We start from the raw sequence: 22819 nt of genomic DNA on the forward strand, positions 1-22819 counted from the left end.
GCCTGCTCAAAATCTGGCAGGTGGTCTAGCAAGTCTTTCAGACTTAACATATCCCAGTATGAACTCATGTGCAACCCCTTCCTCTCAAACGTTCTACTTGCGGTCTTCTGCATAACAGGCAGCTCCATCCTTCCAGTTGCTCAGGTCAAATTTTAGTCACCTTTGATTCTTTTTTTTTTTTTTTTTTTTTTTTGAGACAGTCTTGCTCTGTCACCCAGTCTGGAGTGCAGTGGCGTGATCTTGGCTCACGGCAACCTACGCCTCCTGGATTCAAGCAATTCTCCTGCCTCAGCCTCCCGAGTACCTGGGATTACAGGCAAGTGCCACCATGCCTGGTTAATTTGTGTATTTTTAGTAAAGATGGAGTTTCATCATGTTGGCCAGGCTGGCCTCAAATTCCTAACCTCAGGTGATCTGCCTGCCTCGGCCTCCCAAAGTGCTGGGATTACAGGCATGAGCCACTGCGCCCGGCCCAGCCTTGATTCTTTTACTTTCATTCCCAAACTCCAATTCATTCAAGCAATCCACTCACCTTGGCCTCCCAAAGTGCTGGGATTACAGGTGTGAACCACCTTGCTCAGCTAAATTTTCTAGTAGCCCTATTAAAATAAGTGAAAAGAACCAGGTGAAATTAATTTCAACTATATATTTTATGTAGCCCAATAAATCCAACATGAAAAACACATTTTGTTTAGAGATTTCACTTTCTGAATCATTGCCACTTTCTCTAACACTTTCCTGTCCTTGGTGATATCAATATCTTTGTAAATAATATTTCCAAAATACTGACCTCTCAGTTTCCTGCCAGTGATCCTGTCATCTACCCAGTCTTTCATTCCCATGGTCATATCCCAGAGCTGTCCTGTCAAATAGCGACACCCTTTCCGTAACAGAAATGGCATGCATCACGTTCCACTCCACTGTTCACTCCCTCTGGCACTCTCCCTGTGCTGAGACCACCAGTGCATCCTTCCCAGCTTCTCTGCCCATGGTCCACCACATCTCATGCTCTCACTGACTGACCCGCCAGCTGTAATGAGGCTGTCAGCTGCTAGAATCTCTTCCTTGTGTGTGCTCAAGGCCCTTGCCCTGTCTTGGCTCCATCACTTCCCTCTTATTATTTTCATCTCACCTCCAAGTCTGAATCTGCACCCACATAGCTGAACCTGGCTGGGGAGAGCAAGCAGCACCTAAGGTCCCCTCATGGTCATGGCCACTAACTGGTCTCAGTTGGCCCCAAATCTTTGACAGTTCCCTTCAACCTCCCATTCTCCTAGATGCTATTTTACTATCCGTAAAAGGACACAAAAGACCCCACTTTGCTAAATTCATTTTTCCCCTAAATATATCACTTAGGAAAGTTAACGATACCCTGTTTTCTTGATTTGTAAAAGAGAAATAATGTTGAATATAACTTTACATAACTTAGGTAAATCACGTACCAAAAGTCTGCTTGTCAAAAATTAGAGATGCTGGCTGAGCACGGTGGCTCACACCTGTAACCCTAGCACTTTGGGAGGCCAACATGGATGGATCATTTGAGCCCAGGAGTTTGAGAATAGTCTGGGCAACATGGTGAAACCTGGTCTCATTAATTTAAAAACAATTTAAAAAATTAGAGATGTTAGGCCTGGCATGGTGGCTTATGCTTGTAAACCCAGTGCTTTGGGAGGCCCAGAGGGTCACCTGAGGCCAGAAGTTCAAGACCAGTCTGGGCAACAAAGCAAGACTCTGTCTCTACAAAAAAAAATTTGAAAATTATAGGTGCTTGCCTATAGACTTAGGTACCCAGGAGGCTGAGGTGGAAGGATCGCTTGAGCCCAGAAGTTTGACACTGCAGTGATCCATGACTGCACCACTACACTCCTGCCTGGGCGAGAGTGAGACCCTGTTTCAAAAAAACCAAAAAAAATCACAAGCCAAATATGCTCTGATAGGAGTTGGGTTTTTCCACCAAAAAAAAAAAGAAAAAGAAAAAAAAGGTCAGGCACAGTTGCTCATGCTTGTAATCCCAGCACTTGGGGAGGCCAAGGAGGGCGGATCCCCTGAGGTCTGGAGTTCAAGACCAGCCTGACCATGGAGAAACCCCATCTCTACTAAAAATACAAAATTAGCCAGGCGTGGTGCTGCATACCAGTAATCACAGCTACTTGGGAGGCTGAGACAGGAGAATTGCTTGAACATGGGAGGTGGAGGTTGTGGTGAGCCGAGGCTGCACCATTGCACTCCAGCCTAGGCAACAAGAGAGAGACTCTGTCTCAAAAAAAAAAAAAAAAAAAAGAGAGAGAGAGAAAGAGATAGAAAGCTCTACCTGTTTACCCGATCCTAAGCTGAATGTTGCTAAGCTGAGTGTTGCATCTGTGCCTGAGCTGGGTGGGTAAGCGTGAACTGCTGAGCCTGGGGTGGGTGGGTAAGCGTGAACTGCTTGTGCCTGAGCTGGGTGGGTAAGCATGAACTGCTGAGCCTGGGGATCTGGGTAAGCGTGAACTGCTGAGCCTGAGCTGGGTGGGTAAGTATGAACTGCTGAGCCTGGGGTGCTGGGTAAGCGTGAACTGCTGTGCCTGAGCTGGGTGGGTAAGCGTGAACTGCTGAGCCTGAGCTGGGTGGGTAAGCGTCAACTGCTGTGCCTGGGCTGGGTGGGTAAGCGTGAACTGCTGAGCCTGGGCTGGGTGGGTAAGCGTGAACTGCTGAGCCTGGCTGGGTGGGTAAGCGTGAACTGCTGAGCCTGGGCTGGGTGGGTAAGCGTGAACTGCTGAGCCTGGGCTGGGTGGGTAAGCGTGAACCGCTGAGCCTGGGGTGGTGGGAAGGACCTGGATTCCCTGTGGTTGTTCTGTCTAGATGAGAAACATGCACAGCAAAGAGACTGCGGCCAATAATCTTATGACCTTTTTTCTGATAATAAATTTCTAATTACTGTTCTCACTAATTCCAAGCTAAGGGCCATTCTCAATTGGTGTAGGATTGAGCATATACATAATCACATAACCGAGACTTCAGCAGTAAAAGCTGAGACACATGTGCAGGCTAGAGGGAGCCTTGTGTGCTGGAGGAGTGTGGGCCACCAGGAAAGCAGGTTCTCTCTGCCTCTACTCACTGTGCGTTCCATTGCCAAGGTTCCTGAAGTTCTAATCCTTTCTTTCCCCATCTGTAAAATGAGGATAATAATCACTATGTCAGATGGCTGCAGTAAAGTTTAATGCAACTATGCATGTAAGGCATTGATAATGTGCCCAATGTCGTCTAAATTTTCAGGAAATAAACAGCAACAATTATGACACATGCAAGCCATGAACCCAAGTCGGTCATCTGCACTGAACAAACCCTTTCATCGAGTATCATTGACTTCTGGCTTCAGGTGCAACATATACACTCTTTACCAAAAGGTGAAGAGTTCTGGCCACGCTCAGTGGCTCACGGCTGTAATCCCAGCCCTTTGGGAGGCTGAAGTGGGAGGATCGCTTGAGCCCAGCAGTTCAAGAACAGCCTGGGCAACATAGTGAGACCCTGTCTCTATTATAACTAAATACATACATACATACGTAAGTTTTTTTTAAAAAGGTGAATTCTGAACTACATAATTTCCTGTTACCCTTTGGATCTCTTCATCTACCTCAGAAATGCTGTGTGTGTTTGCAACACATTATCATAGAAACAGGCATCATAACCTTTTAAGTGTAGGGCTTTCCAGGGTGGCAGGGGTGTTACTAGAGAGCAGATTAATTGCTGTCATCTCAGTGGGCAGGAGCTTGAAATGCTGTGTGCATGTGCTGCCATCTTGTGGTATCTTGGGGGAACATGTGTCCGATTACTCTGGAGTCGCTAGCTGACTGGGTGACTTCTAACCTTTTTGAGCAGGATTGCAGGATTACATGTTACATGTTACATACATACACATGGTACATAGGCACCCATAAATCCACCCCAAAAATGGTGTTCCGGACAATGGGTTATTTCACCCATGAAATTATTTACAGGTTGCTCTAAGTGTAGGAGAAGGGAGGACAAGGCACATCCGTGTCTAAGGAGGAAACATATGCCCCTTTGCAGGCCCAGGAGGCTGTCCTGTGGAGGGAGGCCCTGTTTCCTAAGTGCTTCTGAGGGAAGCAGATCTGGGAAACTGAAGGCCTTAGAGATTCAGCTCAAGATGTACCCAACTCTAGACTGAACTCCTCAGTTCTGTTGGTGTGCCAGCACTGCTCGCCCCCAGCCCTTCAACACACACCTTAACTCATTCTCTGGAAAGCTACACACATTCCAAGTAAGAGCATGCAGTGCCAGTCCCCAGGCTGCTCTGGACATTCACGCACTGAAGGGCATTGGGGTTGTGTCCAGTTTGGAGCTACTCTGCATCAATCGACTACAAACACTTGTGCACAGGCTTTCGTGTGAACTAAGTTCTCATTTCTGTTGGCTAATTCTGAGAACAGTAAGTACTAGGTCATATGGTAGTTGCATGTTTAGCCCTTTTTTTTTTTTCCACCCAGGCTGGAGTGCAGTGGCGCTATCACTGCCCTTCCCTCAGGTACTTGATTCCGGGAACTGACTCTCAACCTGCCTTTGCCTACCTCTCAGTCTCAGAGGAACCCCTTCGTTGAGTCTTTTCCTCCTTCTAGCTCCTGCGTTTCTCTCACCCCATCTCACCTCCGCCTGTCCATCATGAGCCTATTCTATTCCCTGTCCTAAGTTTGCACAAGAAAAAAACCTGGGGCTCAGATTGGGTAACACGGCCACAGGTTGACAGCCCAGATGTGATAAGCAGGAACAGAGAGAGCAGAGTCCCCAGGCCTTGGGGACTTCAACAAGGAAAGGTGAGGTGCTGAGGCCTGGGGCTCTGAACCTGAGGAGTATAGGACACTGGGAGGACAGCAGGTGGAGTCATGGCTAAGGGAGCTGAGAACATTCCTGTATCCTTGATTCTAGCACTAGGATCAACCCCAGGAAGACACACGTGGGCCCTGTCAATGGAAAACTTTGTGCTGGTGGGGTGTCCTAGAAGGGAGCAGGACAATGGGGTGGAGGGTCTCTCAGTCCCTGGCGCTGTGTGACAGGCATTGGGTGATGGTCAGGAAAGAGGTTACTTTCTATCATTTTGATTTCTTATTCAGATTTTGCATGAATTGAACAGTCAGTTTCTAAGAGGTTCTATTTCAGGAAACAGCAACCTCCTTCCCTGGGCTGTCCCCTGTACCTGCCCCTCAGGATGCCATTTTCTTTCCTTTCCTTTTCTTTTTTTTTTTTTTGAAACAGAGTTTCACTCTTGTTGCCCAGGCTGGAGTGCGATGGCGTGATCTCAGATCACTGCAACCTCTGCCTCCCAGGTTCAAGCCATTCTCCTGCCTCAGCCTCCAAGTATGTTGCCTAGAATGAAAGAATGACCTTGAGAGAAGTACAAAAATCATACAAAAAGAAGAATTGAAAAGAAAAGGCAAAGCAAGGTTTATGGAGTACATTCACCACCGAGTACGCTCACGGAGTATGTTGCATGAGAATCGCTTGAACCAGAGAGGCAGAGGTTGCAGTGAACTGAGTTTGTGCCACTGCACTACAGCCTGGGTGAAATAGCAAGACTCTGTCTCAAAAACAAATTGTGGCCAGGCGCGGTGGCTCACACCTGTAATCCCAGCACTTTGGGAGGCTGAGGTGGGCGGATCACGAGGTCAGGAGTTCAAGACCAGCATGACCAATATGGTGAAACCCTGTCTCTACTAAAAAATACAAAAATTAGCCGGACGTGGTGGCACGTGTCTATAATCCCAGCTACTTAGGAGGCTGAGGCAGGAGAATCACTTGAACCTGGGAGGTGGAGGTTGCAGTGAGCCAAGATCACACTATTGCACTCCAGCCTGGGCAACAGAGTGAGACTCTGATTCAAAAAAAAAAAAAAAAAAATTGAAATGAGTAGCGTATGCATGCATGTGGTACCAGCTACTTGGGAGGTTGAGGTGGGAGGATCACTTGGTCTGGAAGGTCAAGGCTGCAGTGAATTGTGATAGCACCACAGCACTCCAGCCTGGGTGATGGAGAGAAAAACTTTAAAGAAATACAATAGTCAACATGAAAGAACATATAAACACATATATGTTATGCAGAAAAAGAACTAATTCCAGAACTCATCCCAGTGTAGCCATTGCTCAGCTCCAGAAACGAATTTCTATGATTACTTTTGCAGAATTCTCTGTACCCACCTTGGCAACCACTATTCAGAATTTTATGTTTTTCAATCAATTGCCCTTCTTTGTAGTCTGCCTCAATTCTTTGTATTTGCATAGATTACATGGACTAGTTTTGCAAGCTTTTTATGCCCTACTGTTCTTCTGTATCTCCACACCTTGTTTGTGACTTTCCTGCATGTTAGAGCATGAAACCTGTGCAGTATTCCACTGTAATGACTGTAGCGCATATCATTTCTCCATTCTTCTGTTAATGTACATTTGGATTGTTTTCAGTTTTGCTGCCTTGATCAATATTTACCTGTCTTCAGGACACGTGTGCAAAGTGCTGTGTAGTAGTGGAATTGCAGGGCCAGAGTTGCATGTTCAACTTTATTGGATAAGGCCAAACTGTTTTCCAAAGTGGTCACACTGATTTAGACATTTGCCCCCCACCCCCATCCCAGTGAAAACAGGTTCCTCCTATTCTACTTCTTTGCAAATACTTTGGATTCTTGCATTAATATTAACGCTTCACTTTTTACTCAGTGACAGGTAACTGTAAAGTTATTCATAGGAATACATCTCTCATTCCTCCTCCTTCAAAATGACTATCTTTCATGATACTATTACCAGCGGTGAATCCATATGGGTCTGCAGCAACTCAATTCTTGCCTCCTTGATGGAAGGAATTCATCTGAGTGGCAGAAGGTGGAGTGAGCAACCAAGGCAAGTTTTAGAGCAGGAGTGAAAGTTTATTAAAAAGTTTTAGAGGGGGAATGAAAGGAAGTAAAGTACACTTGGAAAAGGGCCAAGCAGGAAACTTGAGAGATTGCCCTTTGACTTGGGGTTTTTTACATTGGCATGATTCTGGAGGGTTGTGTCTCTCTTTCCCTTATTCTTCCCTTGGGGTGGGCTGTCCCCATGCAGAGTGGCCTACCAGCACTTGGGAGGGTCTGCATGCACAGTGTGTTTACTGAAGTTGTATGCATGCTCACTTGAAGTGTTTTTCACTTACCAGTGGAATGTTCCTAGAGGAAGGTCATGCCGGTTTAACTCTGCCATTTTGCCTCTTAGTGGGCATGCTTGAGCTCATTCACCAAGTCCTAAAATCTTATCAGGAAGCTGCTAAAGCTGCTAATCACCAGCTTCAGGTGTTTTGTATCTAGTGGGAGACTGCCGTTCCCTTGTGCTAGCTGTGACCAATTAGTATTTTAGCGAGACAGTTTAACAACCACCTAACCGTCACCAGATGATTGTCTGACAGTCCTGGTGGTGGGGGCCTCTCCTTCCCTGCTCATGTCTGTCTAACTACCTACTCTAACATTTCCCCCCTCAAGATTCTAGATCCAATTCTGGAAAAAATGGATGAAGGTCAGTCTTCTGTAGCTGCTTCCTGCTGACAGAGGGGTGGTGGTGTCTGTTCTGTGGGTTTTGGCCTCTTGCTGTCAGAGCAGGGTGGCTCCATAGGTTAATGAAAACGGTATCCAGCCAGATCTAACAGAGACAGGGAATTCACCTCTGTTGTGTCCCACTGTTGGGCAGTCTACTGGTCTCCTGTAGAAGGGTGACTCTTGATCATTGAGAGGATGATGTCCCTCACTGAGGATCATCTGGAGCTTGGCAGCCCAAAAGTGAGAGGAGACAAATCAGGTGATTAGATTTAGAAGACATGGACAAAAACGAGCAAAAGTAGGAGAGTAACAAGTGGACCTAAAAAGAGAAAAACCCAGAGAACCATTTGCATGTTGCTTCCTAATCTAATAAACCCTGAGAGGCTTGTTCCCATCAATTAGAGTCTCAATTTAGGAGTTGTCTGATGTTGTCTTGTACTTTTGCCAATCCATTTACGCCAAAGCAACATTGGTTATCTAAGGCTAAGCAAATTCCTCCCTGTGCTTCCATTAACATATCTAGTCCTTGGAGATTTCGGAGGACTATAGCTCCTAAAGAGTCAATTTGTTCTTACACTAACATTGTTAAAATTTTAGTCATGGCCTCAATGTTGGCTATTTCATTTGAGAGTTGGCTATAGATCAAGGAGACTTTTGTGACTCCGGCAATTCTGGTTTCCATACAGGGTATAATGCCATGTTCCACAAGAAGCGGAATTAATTGGATAGCCCTCTTCACCTTGGGCAAGATAGGATGCCTGTAGATTGGTGCTGGAAGACAGAGATTGCCAGGGACTATGAAGATGTCTGGGGATACATAGCCTATGGTACAAGTTTCATTCCAGTTAGTGGGGAGGCATTAGTGAACTGATTGGCCACAAATATAGATGGCTCCTTGGGTTTTAAGACAAGTAGGGATGTCCAAATGAAATAAGTGGGTGAGGACAGCTTCAAAAAATCCTGAGGCTGCCATCATGCCCAGGTAGCTCATGGCTATTGTCATACCTGGTAAGACTTGGGCGCATGGGGTTGCTAGCTGATTCCAATAAGTGCCCAGAATTAGAATATTGATCCAGATTTTTATATTACCCATGCCTCTTATTTCATCTGAGCTGTAGTCAGAGATCACTGGTTGGTTCACAGAAATAAGCAGGATCGCCGGGCGCGGTGGCTCAAGCCTGTAATCCCAGCACTTTGGGAGGCCGAGATGGGCGGATCACGAGGTCAGGAGATCGAGACCATCCTGGCTAACATGGTGAAACCCTGTCTCTACTAAAAATACAAAAAACTAGCCGGGGGCGGGGGCGGCGGGCGCCTGTAGTCCCAGCTACTCCGGAGGCTGAGGCAGGAGAATGGCGTAAAAAACCCGGGAGGCGGAGCTTGCAGTGAGCTGAGATCCGGCCACTGCACTCCAGGATCAGTCTAAATTGCAGGAAAAAAACCTCAAAAACAATGGATGAGACTAGAATCTAATAACAGGTATACCATAGTCATAGTTTTTTTTTGTTTTGTTTTGAGATGGAGTTTCACTCTTGTTGCCCAGGCTGGAGTACAAGGCATGATCTCAGTTCACTGGAACCTCTGCCTCCCGCGTTCAAGTGATTCTCCTGTCTTAGCCTCCCAAGTAGCTGGGATTACAGGCACATGCCACTATGCCTGGCTAATTTTTTGCATTTTTAGTAGAGACGGGGTTTCTCCATGTTGGTCAGGCTAGTCTCCAACTCCCGACCTCAGGTGATCTGCCCGCCTTAGCCTCCCAAAGTGCTGGAATAACAGACATGAGCCACTGTACCCAGCCTCATAGTTCTTTTTTTTTTTTTTTTTTTTTTTTTTTTTTTTTTGAGACGGAGTCTTGCTCTGTCGCCCAGGCTGGAGTACAGTGGCGCGATCTCAGCTCACTGCAAGCTCCGCCTCCCGGGTTTACGCCATTCTCCTGCCTCAGCCTCCCGAGTAACTGGGACTACAGGCGCCCGCCACATCACCCAGCTAGTTTTTTTTGTATTTTTTTAGTAGAGACGGGGTTTCACCGTGTTAGCCAGGATGGTCTCGATCTCCTGACCTCATGATCCGCCCATCTCGGCCTCCCAAAGTGCTGGGATTACAGGCTTGAGCCACCGCGCCCGGCCCTCATAGTTCTTAAAACATACTTTTACTCTCTCCAGTCCTCATTTTTATTAAAAACAGACCATGATAGGACTGATTTGTTTGCAAAATAAACTTTAGTCTTATTATACTTGGCCTGATTATTTGCATAAAGCACAGCAAGAATAATTATTTGCCATATAGGCTCCTTTTTATATTGGCTTTGATGGAACATGGTTCCATGAGAAATCTCAGATAAGACTTTAAAGCCTTGAGCCCAGCCATGGTTTTCTGCCAACCATATCTGAATGAGTTGAGTAAATTTCTCTCCTCTTGAGGTCTTAATATAACTTGGGGATCCTGGGCCTGCTAGGAACTGATATTCTTTCCTTACCACAGGTCAGGAACCCTGTACAGGAACTGTAGAGACTAGTTATGAGGCCAGTTTTCTCAAGGGGATTTTATTGTCTCTATAAGTCAACTTTGATTCCTTAAAGGAGTCTGTATCTCAAAGCAAGAGAATGAGGGGTGGGATGTAGTGATGTCACAAGAGTCCCATTATGACCCCTACCCCATCATTGGAGCAAGGACTGGCTAAGCCTGAGCAAGGGTGGGGGAAATAAATAAGGCACTATTGCTAGGGCCTGAGCCCAGCAGAGAAAGGCTGTGTGCAGAGGGAGGGCCTCGGGTCCTGCTGCTCCTCCTGGACTCCTTCATCCCAATCCCTTCACATCCTCCTCTAACAAGGACTCCCACATCCCTCCCCGGCTAACTTGGATCCTGCTCAACGCAACACCTGCCTTTCCTGAGTCCCCGGGTTCCTGCAGGCCCCGGGGCCCCACAGTTATATCTGCTGTTCCTGCAGGTCAGTGGCCAGGGTGGGGGTGGGTGGGGGTGCAGAGGAAACCTCTTGAAAGGGGCAGGGCACAGATGAGGCCTCCACCAATCTTGCTGGATGAGAACTTCCCACCATCCTGGAATCCTTCCTGGGTCTCCAGTTGACCACCCTCCTGCTTCCACCTTTTTCCTTGTTTTGGTCCTGCTGTTGGATTTCTGTAAAAATCCGCCTGCCTCCAGCCTCCCCTGATGATCAGTTCCTTTCTGGGGTCATCAGGTTGCTTCAGATTGGGGTAACCATGGTAGGATGGTGACTTGAGATTCCTGGGCCATAATGCAGGTGAGAAATGCACCCTAAGAGTGAAAAGGAACAGTGTCACTGCTGAAGATGGGACTTAGGCAACACATGTCCCTTAAATCCAGTCCATGAGGGTACCACAAATACCACATTTTTTTCAAATTCTAGCAGAGAGGTTGTACTGGGTTGAGAGAGAGGCCTCAGAATCAAGACCTTGTCTCCTGCCACCGTTTACCCTGGTGAAGCTCCCAGGCCAAGCAGAAACTTCCAGGTCGAACATAAACAGCCTTCAGCTCTCAGAGAGGAGGTGGCACTAACACTCCAAGCGGGCGGCTGCTCTGTGGTCTTCTGCTGCCTGGAGAGGTTGCCTCCATCACTGGTGCCCACCTGAGGAATACTCAGGAAGTACTCTTCAAAGGTACACTCAGATGCCCACTCTGCAAAGCCATTTTGTTTCTTGAATGTACCTCTGAAATCATGTGTTAACAAAGCATTTGGAAATCCACCTGTCTTCTGTATGTGGTATATCTATAGACACTGAGGGTGAAAAACAAGGGCAAGACTCGATTCCTTTTCTTTCTTGCTTGCTTTCTTGCTTGCTTTCTTGCTTTCTTTCTTTTTTTTTTTTTTTTTTTTTTTTTTTTTTTGAGACAGAGTTTTGCTCTTGTTGCCCAGGCTGGAGTGCAATGGTGCAATCTCGGCTCACTGCAACCTCCGCCTCCAGGGTTCAAGCGATTCTCCTCTTTCAGCCTCCCAAGTAGCTGGGATTACAGGCTCATGCCACCATGTCTGGCTAATTTTTATATTTTTAGTAGAGACGGGGTTTCATCATATTGGTCAGGCTGGTCTCAAACTTCTGACCTCAGGTGATTCACCTGCTTCAGCCTCCCAAAGTGCTGGAATTACTGGTGTGAGCCACTGAGCCTGGCCCGATTCCTTTTCTTACGGAGCTCACAGTTCACTAGATGAGACAGAAGGAAGCTGATTCTGAAAGGAAACAGGGTGTGGTAAAGATGGGGCAGAGGATTGAGCACAGAGGGGATCAAGAGAAGGGGGAGAAAGACCATTGTCATCGGTGCAGCTTTTCTGGGGAGCAATGTGTGAGCTGAGCTTTGTAAAGAAATGAGGTTTTAATGAGTGTGGGAGGAGAGCCCTCCTGAGATGTATGGAGAGACCAGTGCCCCTCCTCCCTGCCGCTCCCCCTCCTGCAGCTGTTCCCTTCTTCCCTCTGTCCCTGCTCAGCAGTCACAGCCAGTCACAGCAACTCTCCAAATCATGATGCTCAAAATGCCACATCTAAAAAAAACATCTGGGTAGGTGCCTCTGCTTCTTCTGACTTGGCCTCCCTTCCCTGCCCTCTTTGGGTCTCATGTAGTTCTTTCTCCTCACCCAACCTCCACACTCCCTCGACAGCAGATGAAAACATTTGCTCTCTGAATCCCCGTCTGCTTGTGTGTGATTGTATCCTCTGTGAGTCAACAAGGTGAACATATTCCTCATTTGGTTGTGGGATTTTTAAAAAATGTCTCCAACAGGCTCTGCCCCTAAGAAAGTAAATTCATGCACCTACCAAGAGAAAGGAAAGGGACAGCCATCTACCTTTTGACTCCTGAGTTTCCATCTGCACCCTTCAACACTTACTAGGACTTATATGAAACTATGTGACAACTTTTTATTTCTATTAAACAAAATACAGCTTTCTTCCTTGTATCTGAAGAAGTTGGCAACCTCTACGCAGAATAGGAGACGCACAGTTCCAACAGTTATTGTATACATCACTGACCATGTTAATGACTACACAAAATCAATCACTGGGTCCACCAAATATTCTGTTGAAGATTAAATTATAAAATTAAACTCCAGCAACGTGCATATACAGTTAATAAACCCAGGGAAAAGATCAAAATGGGACCTATATAAAAATTTTAAAACTTTTTATTTATTCTGTTTCTCATGCTTGCTGAGGCTGGAGTGCAGTGGTGTGATCTCTGCTCACTGCAGTCTCCACCTCTGGGGTTCTAGCAATTCTCCTGCCTCAGCCTCCTGTGTAGCTGGGACAAGTGCATGCCACCATTCCTGGTTAATTTTTGTATTTTTAGTAGAGACGGGGTTTCGCCATGTTGGCCAGGCTGGTCTTGACTCCTGGCCTTAAGTGATCTACCCACCTTGGCCTAACAAAGTGCTGGGATTACAGGAGAATGAGCCATCAGACCCAGCTTTTTTTTTTCCTTGAGACAAGGTCCCACTGTGTCATCCAGGCTGGAGTGCACTGGCTCAATCATGGCTCACTCTAGACTGGACGTTCTGGACTCAAGTGATCCTCCCACCATAGTCTCCAGACTAGCTGGTACTATTCACACTGTACACAAAAATTAATTCAAAATGCATCAAAAACTTAAATATAAGAACTAACTATAAAGGTTTTTGAAGAAAACATAGATAAACGTAGATAAGTCTTTGTGACTTTGGATTAGGAAGCAATTTTTTTTTTTTTTTTTTAGATGGAGTTTTGCTCTTGTTGCCCAGGCTGGAGTGCAATGGCACCATCTTGGCTCACCGCAAGCTCTGCCTTATGGGTTCAAGCAATTCTCCTGCCTCAGCCTCCCAAGTAGCTGGGATTATAGGCATGTGCCACCATGCCTGGCTAATTTTGTATTTTTAGTAGAGACGAGGTTTCTCCACGTTGGTCAGGCTGGTCTCCAATTCCCGACCTCAGGTGATGTGCCTGCCTTGGCCTCCCAAAGTGCTAGGATTACAGGCGTGAGCCACCGCGCCTGGCCACGATTTCTTAAATATGACACCAAAAGTAAAAGTGGCCGAGCATGGTGGGTCACACCTGTAATCCCAGCAATTTGGGAGGCCAAAGCGGGAGGATCCCAGGAGTTTGGACCAGTCTGGGCTACATAAGGGGACCCTGTGTCTACAAAACAAAATTTAAAAATTAGGTGTGGTGGCGTGTGCCTTCAGTCCCTGCTACTCCAGCTACTCTGGAGGCTGAGGAGGGAGCATCACTTAAGCTGAGGAGTTCTAGGCTGCAGTAAGCCGTGATTGCACCACTGCACTCCAGCCTGTGTGACAGAATGAGACCCTGTCTCAAAAAAAAAAAAAAGAAAAAGAAAAAGAAAAAAGAAAGAAAGAAAAAAAGTACAGGTGACAAAAACAAAATTGGACTTCACCAAAATTTTAAAAATTTGACTTCAAAGAATACCACCCAGAAAGTAAAAAGACAAGCCATAGGATGGGAGAAAAACCTGGCAACTTGTTTATCTCATAAGGGACTTGTATCAATACACAGGGAACTCCTACAACTCAACAAAAGGAAAATAACCCGAGTGAAAAATTTGCATGGACATTTCTCCAAAGATAATATACAAATTGCCAATAATCACATGACATGATACTCAACACCATTAGTCATTAGGGAAAGGCAAATCAAACGCACAATGAGATGCCACCTTATACCCTTATGTGATAAAATCTACAGACAAGAACAAGTGTTGGCAAGGATGGAAGAAAAAACCCTCATCACTGGTGGTGGGAATGTGAAATGGTGCAGCCACTTTAGAAAACAGGTTGACAGCCAGGTGCGGTGTCTCATGCCTCGAATCCCAGCAATTGGGAGGCCAAGATGGGCGGATTGCCTGAGGTCAGGAGTTCGAGAGCAGCCTGGGCAACATGATGAAACCCTGTCTCTACAAAAACAAAACAAAACAAAACAAATAAAAAACAAACAAAAAATAGTTCTGCAGGCGTGGTGGCGTGTTCCTGTAGTCTCAGCTACTTAGGGAGCTGAGACTGGAGGGTCACTTGAGTCCAGGAGGTCGATGCTGCAGTGAGTGGTGTTTGTGCCACTGCACTCCAGCCTGAGTGACAGAGTGAAACCCCCTCTCTGAAAAAAAAAAAAAAAAAAGAAGAGGGAAAACAGGTTGGCAATTCCTCTCAAAAATTAAACAGAGTTATACTCTGACCGAGAAATTATACTCCTACATGTATAAGCAGAAGTGAAAACATAAATCTACACAATCTTGTACAAAAATGCTCATAGCAGCTTTATTCATAATAAACAAAAGTGGAAACAGTTCAAAAGTCCATCAGCTGATGACTGGATAAATATCGTATATGCATACAAGGGAATATTTTTCAGTAAAAAAACTAAGTTCTGGGCCAGGTGAGGCATCTCATGCCTGTAATATGGATGCTTGAACCTGTGCATAGGTATTGTACAGGCTGAAGGAGGAGGATGGTTTCACCCCAAGAGTTCAAGACCAGACTGGACAACATAGCAAGACCCCTTTCTCTACATATATATATAATATATATATAGAAAATGTTATATTAGATGGTGCCGATGATTGCACAATTCTGTGACTATACTAAGAACCAGTGTATATTCTCTTTTTTATTTTATTTTATTTTAGAGACAGGGTCTCACTCTGTCACCCAGGCTGGAGTGAAGTGGTGCAATTTCGGTTCACGGCAACTTCTATCTCCTAGGCTCAAGCGATTCTCCTGCCTCAGCTTCCCGAGTACCTGGGATTACAAGCATGCACCACTACACCTGGATATTTTTTGTATCTTTTTTTTTTTTTTTTTTTTTTTTTGAGACGGAGTCTCGCTCTGTGGCCCGGGCTGGAGTGCAGTGGCCGGATCTCAGCTCACTGCAAGCTCCGCCTCCCGGGTTCACGCCATTCTCCTGCCTCAGCCTCCCGAGTAGCTGGGACTACAGGCTCCCGCCACCTCGCCCGGCTAGATTTTTGTATTTTTTTAGTAGAGATGGGGTTTCACCATGTTAGCCAGGATGGTCTCGATCTCCTGACCTCGTGATCCGCCCGTCTCGGCCTCCCAAAGTGCTGGGATTACAGGCTTGAGCCACCGCGCCCGGCCTTTTGTATCTTTAATAGAGACGGAGTTTCGCCATGTTGGCCAGGCTGGTCTTGAACTCATGACCTCAGGTGACCCGCACCCCCCACCCCGCCCCCTCGGCCTCCCAAAGTGCTGGGATTACAGGCATGAGCCACCGCGCCGGGCCCAGTGCACGTTTTAAATGGGCGAATTACATAGTGTGTTAATTATAACTTAGTAAAGCTGCTGAAAAAAAAAAAGAAGATAAAAAAGTGAGGTGGATTAAAGGGTCCATAGAGGAAGCCGCCTGGCCTCCAGCCCGGCCTCCTTCTCGCTCTTCCTCTCTGGGGACCCCACAGGGCTGTGCGTTTGACAGGCAGTTGGGAGACCCCGGTGGCCGGTTTTGGTCGGTCACGTGGACACGCGGCTCAGCCAATCAGAATCTCCCGGCAGTTGGTTCCTGGAGGAACTGACGAAGCCCTTGTCTCAGGGTCCCTGTCTTGGGGAGTCGGGACTACTGGGTCACCCTGGGTAGTCGGGAATTTAGACTGAGCTGTCTTGGTCACTCAGCGGGCAGTTGGCAGAGTATTCATGGTCAGGGAGGTGACCCGTGGTCAGCAGGGTCAGGCCACCCAGGGGCAAAGGGTGCTCCTGCACCGGGCCCTGGAGAAGGACAGACCGGTGGGGACACGGCGTTGGCGGGGGAGCCTTCGCGGATGGGGAGTCACCACCTGCCGGGTAAGAGGGGACTCGACACAGGGGCCAGAGCAGAGCAAGCGCTCCCTCCCGGCTCAGGCCGGGTCTCACGCTGGACCCTTCCCTGTCCCACAGGGCTGGCCTCCTTCGGAGCTGGCTGGGAACAGACCAGGATGGAAAAGGGAAGTAGGAGGAACTCAGAACACGGGGATTGGGGCCAATCCTGGGGTCTGAGCTGTGGGGTGAGGAGGGGATCGCCTGTCCCCTGGGGAATGAGGATGTCACCCAGCCGTGGCCGATGCTGGGGGTTATGATCTGAACCTTGACAGGTTACCCCAGGGCTGCCTTCCTGTTCTCCTGAGCTGTCAGGGAGACTCCCTGCTCTGTTTTTAAGTGACCAGAGACAGACATGTAACATAGAAAACACTATCACTTTGATCATTTGTTTCAAATGAAAGAAAAACCGACACAATTGGGTTTGTGGTGGGAAGCGCTTCCCTCCAACTCCAGGAACTCCATTAAGGAGTTAAGAGAGCACAGAGTCCTATCAGCAGACAGGACATGCTGGGCAGTGGTAACCTGGGAGCCACCCTGGGACACGGAGATCTCCAGCTCTACCCTCTGTGCAGGGAGATTCCTTTCGGAAGAAATCTCAGGACAGAGTGGGAGAGTGTAGGGGCCAGTCACAAACAGGCTTGCTGCTAGGACCCCTAAGGCATGGGCAGGGTGGGTACAGTGACCAGGGCCAGGAAACTTACAGACCCACGAAAGAGTGTCAATTTCTTTCAAAGTCAGGAGAAAAAAAAAAATTGAACTATATGAAATTAATATAGTTACCATTATACCAGTAACTCATAAAATCAAGCTTCAAACTTTTTTTTTTTGGGGGGGACGGAGTCTTGCTCTGTCGCCAGGCTGGAGTGCAGTGGCACCATCTCGGCTCACTGCAACCTCCTCCTCCTGGGTTCAAGCCATTCTTCTGCCTCAGCCTCCCCCGTAGCTGGGATGACAGCCGCCACCACCATGCCTGGCTACTTTTTTGTATCTTAGTAGAAACGGGGTTTCACCATGTTGGTCAAGATGGTCTCGATCTCCTGACCTCGTAATCTGCCCACCTTGGCCTCCCAAAGTGCTGGGATTACAGGCGTGAGCCACCGCACCCAGAAAACTTCAAACTTTTTAATGGAACAAGGACACACAGGCATTAATCCCATGTCCATTAAGGTGGCAATGCAGACCTAATGGCCTGGCATCCTTGAAAGGGACATGCGTTTGGTAATGAGATATGCTCAGCAGCATAGTCAGCTGTGTGGTGCCTTCTCAGTGGTGCCTCAGCAGTCCCGATGCAGACACCCAGAAGGAGCACAGCCACTTTATCCAGAGGTGAAGTTTTGCAGCAAGACAGCATTCATAGAGACAGTTCTCAGCAAAGGTCAGTCCCCAAAAAGGGAACTGATTTTATTATGGTCATTAGGATATTCACTCATAGAGAACAGGAACTGACAGACAAGGCAAAGAATAAATACTAAGATTAGAAGTATTTGGCACATTTGGGATGAGAGAGAAGCACAATGGGAAAGTGTTGAGTTGAAATCAAACTTGGGTTAAATGTGCTGTTTTACCCAGGATCATTCTTGGCCACAGGACAAAGTGATCCTGGGAAATTGGACCCCCCCAAGGCAAAAAGAGAAGCCATCTCCTGCACTTCCTCCAGAGCTGCACCTGATCAGAAGAATCACTTGGGCACCCAGTTAACTGGAGGTGTTTGCTGAGCAGGTACACAACACACAAGGATACAAGCAGCCATTGCACACAGACACACCCACATCGGACACAAACTGCTCTCTTCCCCTACCTGCACCAAGAGGTGCATGTGGCAGGGGTCCTGGTAGAGCACTTCTAGGACGAGTGTTCTGGGACCCTCATGTGAAGGGAACTCCATGTCAAGGCACCCCCTTTCCTCAGCCACAATGAGCTCTTCGGAGCTGGGCAACGGTGTGGGAGAGGTTGTGGGGGATAGCAAAGCAGGGGAACCAGCCTGGAAGTGTCTCAGAGAAAGATCAGGCCACTAAGAGTGCAGATGGAGCCATGAGACATCCGAGGGAGGGAGGAGAGAAGACCCCCTGGTGACATTGGGGCTCACGTAAACCTGCATCAAGCGCTGCAACTCTGTTCAATCAGAAATGCTGCCCATACCCAAGTGAGGCACATACATGCTCAACACCTGAAAAATGTCTGTTCTGATTTGGGCCTCAGGAGAAGAGTTAATGTCTCCTTCATCTTTCCCTCTAGCAATCAGCCATGACTGCCTTTGCATTGTCCGTGCTCTCAGCCTACCACCTCCTCCCCCTGCCATTGCAGTGGCTAACACTGGGGAAGAAGACCAAGACACCACAGCCTTTCTCCAATCCCTCTCAAATCAGCACGAACAAGGACACAGGTCTCAATCCACAACTGCTGCAGATGGACCCTGGCCACATGGGATGGTCAGACACGCCCGCCCAGCTATCTGCAGGCAAAGAAGCTCAGAAGAGATTTGGGGGCCTGAAGGACATCTTGCTCCCATGTCCATATGGGCGGGCTATTTCATGAGTCAATTTTGCCACATAAAGGACTTAATTTCAGCCATTCCAGGGTGCTACAGGATGCACAGCTTCCCATCAGCCCACCTGAACTCCAGCCGTGCCATTTTGATACCAGGAAAAAGGTCACTTGCTTTCCTGCCCCTTAGAGGACCAGAGCCATGGAAGCAAGATGGCACTTCTGTTCACCTGTTATGTAATTTTTTTGTAATCTTCATATGTTTGAGAAATGCAATTATATGAAAAAAGTTTAGTAATTACAGACATAACAGCAGAAAGACCTCGGAACCAAGCTTATTCTCATGGCTGATCTGCTCCACCTGGCACTCTGCTGCGCTGCAGGCATCCTGTGGTCAGAATCTCAGAGGGACCGTCAGGGAGGGCCTTCCCAGAGGATGGACCTCACGTGACTGCTGCCTGAGCGAGTGGCACTGGCCACTCTGCCTGGAGAGAGGAGTAAATACAGGGCTGGCCAGGAGACCTGCGCACTCTGCTACCGGCCTTGTCCATGTTTAGCCTCTATTTGAAAATGAGGAACACACAGACCAAGAGTATCTTTGAGGGTTAGTAGGGACCACAGAAATGCCAGTGGACCTTTCACTCTCTCCTTTTGCATATTCCCAGGTATGGAAATGCCGTTTGGATAGAGGGAGCCTGCAGGAGGTGGACACATGAGCAGCACGACAGGGCTGATTCCATCCTCTGAAAATGGGGACCCGTGTCCGGTGTGTGGCCTTACTGGTTCAGTCTTCTTCACAGTGGGAGGTTTTGAGTGCCCAGATGCCCAGTGCCTCCTAACCGGAACAGGACAGGACCGGGCTGACCCCTGGAAGAATCCCATGCACACTTGGCTATTCAGGGAGTTTCTACCCAGCCAAGCTCACCTCTGTGGCTACCCTGGTCTTGCTGCTCATATCTGCCAGGAAAGGCCTGGACTTGGAGAGAAACCTGGGATTTGGATTCAGTCCTTGCCGGCCTGGCTGGTTTCACATCCTTACCTCTGTCTGTGGAAGCCCATGTTCCTGAGCAGCGAGTCAGAGGGGACATCTGAGCACAGAGCAGGGAGCCTCAGATGGGAAGAAGTCAGAGGAACCAGAATGTGTCAGAGAATGTGGAGTCGAGTGCCTGAGCTCAAAGGCAAGCTGGGCCACAGGCTGGCTGTGTGATCTTGGGCAAGTTCGACCAGCTTCTTTGTGCCTCTTTTCTCTCCTTAGTAAGATCAATGTCTTCACTAATACACTGAGGGCTGCCATTAAGTTCTATATGCAAAGATCCAAGGCAGGCCCTAGGCCTCTTGGTGAGTGCTACTCCTCCTTACAATTTGCTGCCAGGGGTAACATTGGGTGAGAGAACTTCTTAGAGCCTTGGCAGTCCTTGTCCTCCTGGACCCTCTGTTTTGAGGGTGGAATGAGGTGAAGGGCAAGTGCTTTCCCAGCTGGTCAGATGCTCTACCAACTGGGCATATTCTAATCCCCCAAGAGTGTACAGATCAGAGTTTGATATGGCCAATGGGTCCAATGCCCAAGTGAGAATCTCTTGATGAAGTTATTGGTGTGGGGTTTTGCTTTGGTTTTTAATTATAGAGAACAAAAGTACTGAAAGTATTACATTTACCCTAAAGTTGTAGGCAAGTTATGGTCAAGTGAAGACGAAGACCCATCCTCAAACACAGGTTCCATTCTTAGCTCATCTCATTTAAAGGAGAGAAAAGCCTTGCAGGTGGAACATGGTGTAGGTAGACAGTAGACAGGGGTTCAGCCAATTTCAGTGTTTGGCCCCAAGAAGTGAATTTGGGTTTGAGGACCTCTCTCTGGAAGGATTTTATGACCAGATCTTCCTGGAGATGATATTATAAGCTTTTCTCACCAAATATTTATTTTCCTGGGGTGCAACTTCTGCTTCATTCTCTCTTTAACTCCAGCTGTCTTTTTGGACTCAGGTGCAGGTTGCTCACAGGGTCCTACAAAGCAACTATCTTCCCAAATCTCACCCACCTCTGAGCTTCTGCTGTATTCCTCTTTCTCTCTCGCTCTCTTTTTTTTTTTTTTGAACTGGAATCTACTACTTTGGATGATGCATGCTGGTGTTTTCTAAAGTTTCCTGATTGATTATTTCTTTAACAAATAATCTGATAATATTTTAGCTTCTTCTTGAATTTTGTGGCATATTTTTAGGCTTCGGCTAAACCCATTTTTGAGTGCTATGACATTGTTCATGTATGACATTGTGCCAATAGAAACAAAATGTTGTCATATAGGCTCCCCTAAAGCTTCAACCAAATCTGGTCCAGATCTTAGACTCTGACAGGTTCTGCTGTCATTGGATCTCAGTGAGACCTTTGCACCCATTTCCTCCCTTTGTGCTTCATCCACGGACATCTCCATCTCTTTGAGAACAATCTCAGGAATATTCCTTGCCTTCTTTCGGCTCTCACTCCATCTCATTTCCTGCTGTTCACTCGGGAATAAAGAAATGTCCCACACTTTAAAGAGTAAAAACAAAAATTGGAGCTCAGAGAGGGTGGACTTGTCAATGTCACACAGAGCGGGGAGTGTGGTAAGCCCTTGAAATGGGGCTCAGTGACACCACTACCTCCCAGGGGTTCCTAATGTCTGAGGGTTGCAGTGAGCTGAGATGAACCCAGGGCCTAAGAAGCACTGTCTGACCTCGGCACCTCCAAAGCCCCACCCAGTGCACATGGCCTGAGGCGTCCATGGTGATGGTAAAGAAACCTCACCTGCCATCTCTCCCATTACTGCCGTGTTCCCCTTTCATCCTATTCTGTGCTAAATGTCCAGATGTGATCAATAGAATCAGGAGAAAATTGAGGCCTGAGGGGAGGGGCCAGACTCTGGGAGTAGAGAGTAGATTGAAGTCAGACTAGGGGCTGTTCAGCAATGAGTTACAGGGCCTTCAAATGTTGGGCACTTGGCAGCAATGCCAAGGGGAATGTGGGGGGGATTTGGGTCCAAGTTTATGTTCGTAGAATGTAAGCACGATTTGGAGGCTCCTGATGTTCATATGTCCCCATCAAGCATAGCTAGGAGTCACCAGAAGAGAGAATGGTGCTAGAAGTTCATGTGAGAACAGGGCAGATGCTGCATAAATGTGGGATCTCCCTGTTTGAATCAAGGCCCAAACACTGTGGCAGGGACACTCCCAAGGAACTCAAACATGTATTTTATCAGGGCTTTAACATAAGGAATATTCTTTTTTTTTTTTTTTTTATTTTTTTTATTTTTTATTTTTTTATTTTTTTTGAGGCGGAGTCTCGCTCTGTCGCCCGGACTGGAGTGCAGTGGCCCGATCTCAGCTCACTGCAAGCTCCGCCTCCCGGGTTTGTGCCATTCTCCCGCCTCAGCCTCCCGAGTAGCTGGGACTACAGGCGCCCGCCACCTCGCCCGGCTAGTTTTTGTATTTTTAGTAGAGACGGGGTTTCACTGTGTTAGCCAGGATGGTCTCGATCTCCTGACCTCGTGATCCGCCCGTCTCGGCCTCCCAAAGTGCTGGGATTACAGGCTTGAGCCACCGCGCCCGGCCAACATAAGGAATATTCTTAAGAAAATCGGCAACATATGAGAATCTAATTTAGTCTATTATGAGATGCTATACACCTGGAAGAACTGGTTTACTGTCAAATTATTACCAAATTGTTGCAAAAAATTGCCAACGAAGCAATCATACAAGGTCAGGTAACAGAGTGGGTGGCCATCACTCTGGGAGAAGGAGATAGCACCGGCAAATGAGACAGCGAATGGCAAAGGGGGACAGTTGCTGTTTTCTGAAGTAAAGCCTCTTAAGTGTTATTTGACCATTTGTTACCTGTGAATGTATAACTTTGATTTTTAAAATAAGTAGAAAAGAGCCTCTTTCCTAACACCAACCAATCTCTGAGCCCCACAGATGGTATTCTGCTTTCTTACAGGAGGTTTTGGTCCC

General features: G+C 47.4%; 1 protein-coding gene across 1 annotated transcript; it reads left to right on the plus strand.

Annotated features, from left to right (window-relative positions):
- Positions 1-16036: 16036 nt before the first annotated feature.
- On the plus strand, positions 16037-20114 carry LOC104674574. Its single transcript, XM_010378925.2, has 2 exons — positions 16037-16340; positions 18591-20114. The coding sequence occupies exons 1-2, from the start codon at positions 16194-16196 to the stop codon at positions 18888-18890; spliced, it is 447 nt and encodes a 148-aa protein (XP_010377227.1). The 5' UTR covers positions 16037-16193; the 3' UTR covers positions 18891-20114.
- Positions 20115-22819: the final 2705 nt, after the last annotated feature.

The sequence above is a fragment of the Rhinopithecus roxellana genome, chromosome 13 (assembly GCF_007565055.1).
Source record: "Rhinopithecus roxellana isolate Shanxi Qingling chromosome 13, ASM756505v1, whole genome shotgun sequence".
NCBI classification, from domain to species: domain Eukaryota; kingdom Metazoa; phylum Chordata; class Mammalia; order Primates; family Cercopithecidae; genus Rhinopithecus; species Rhinopithecus roxellana.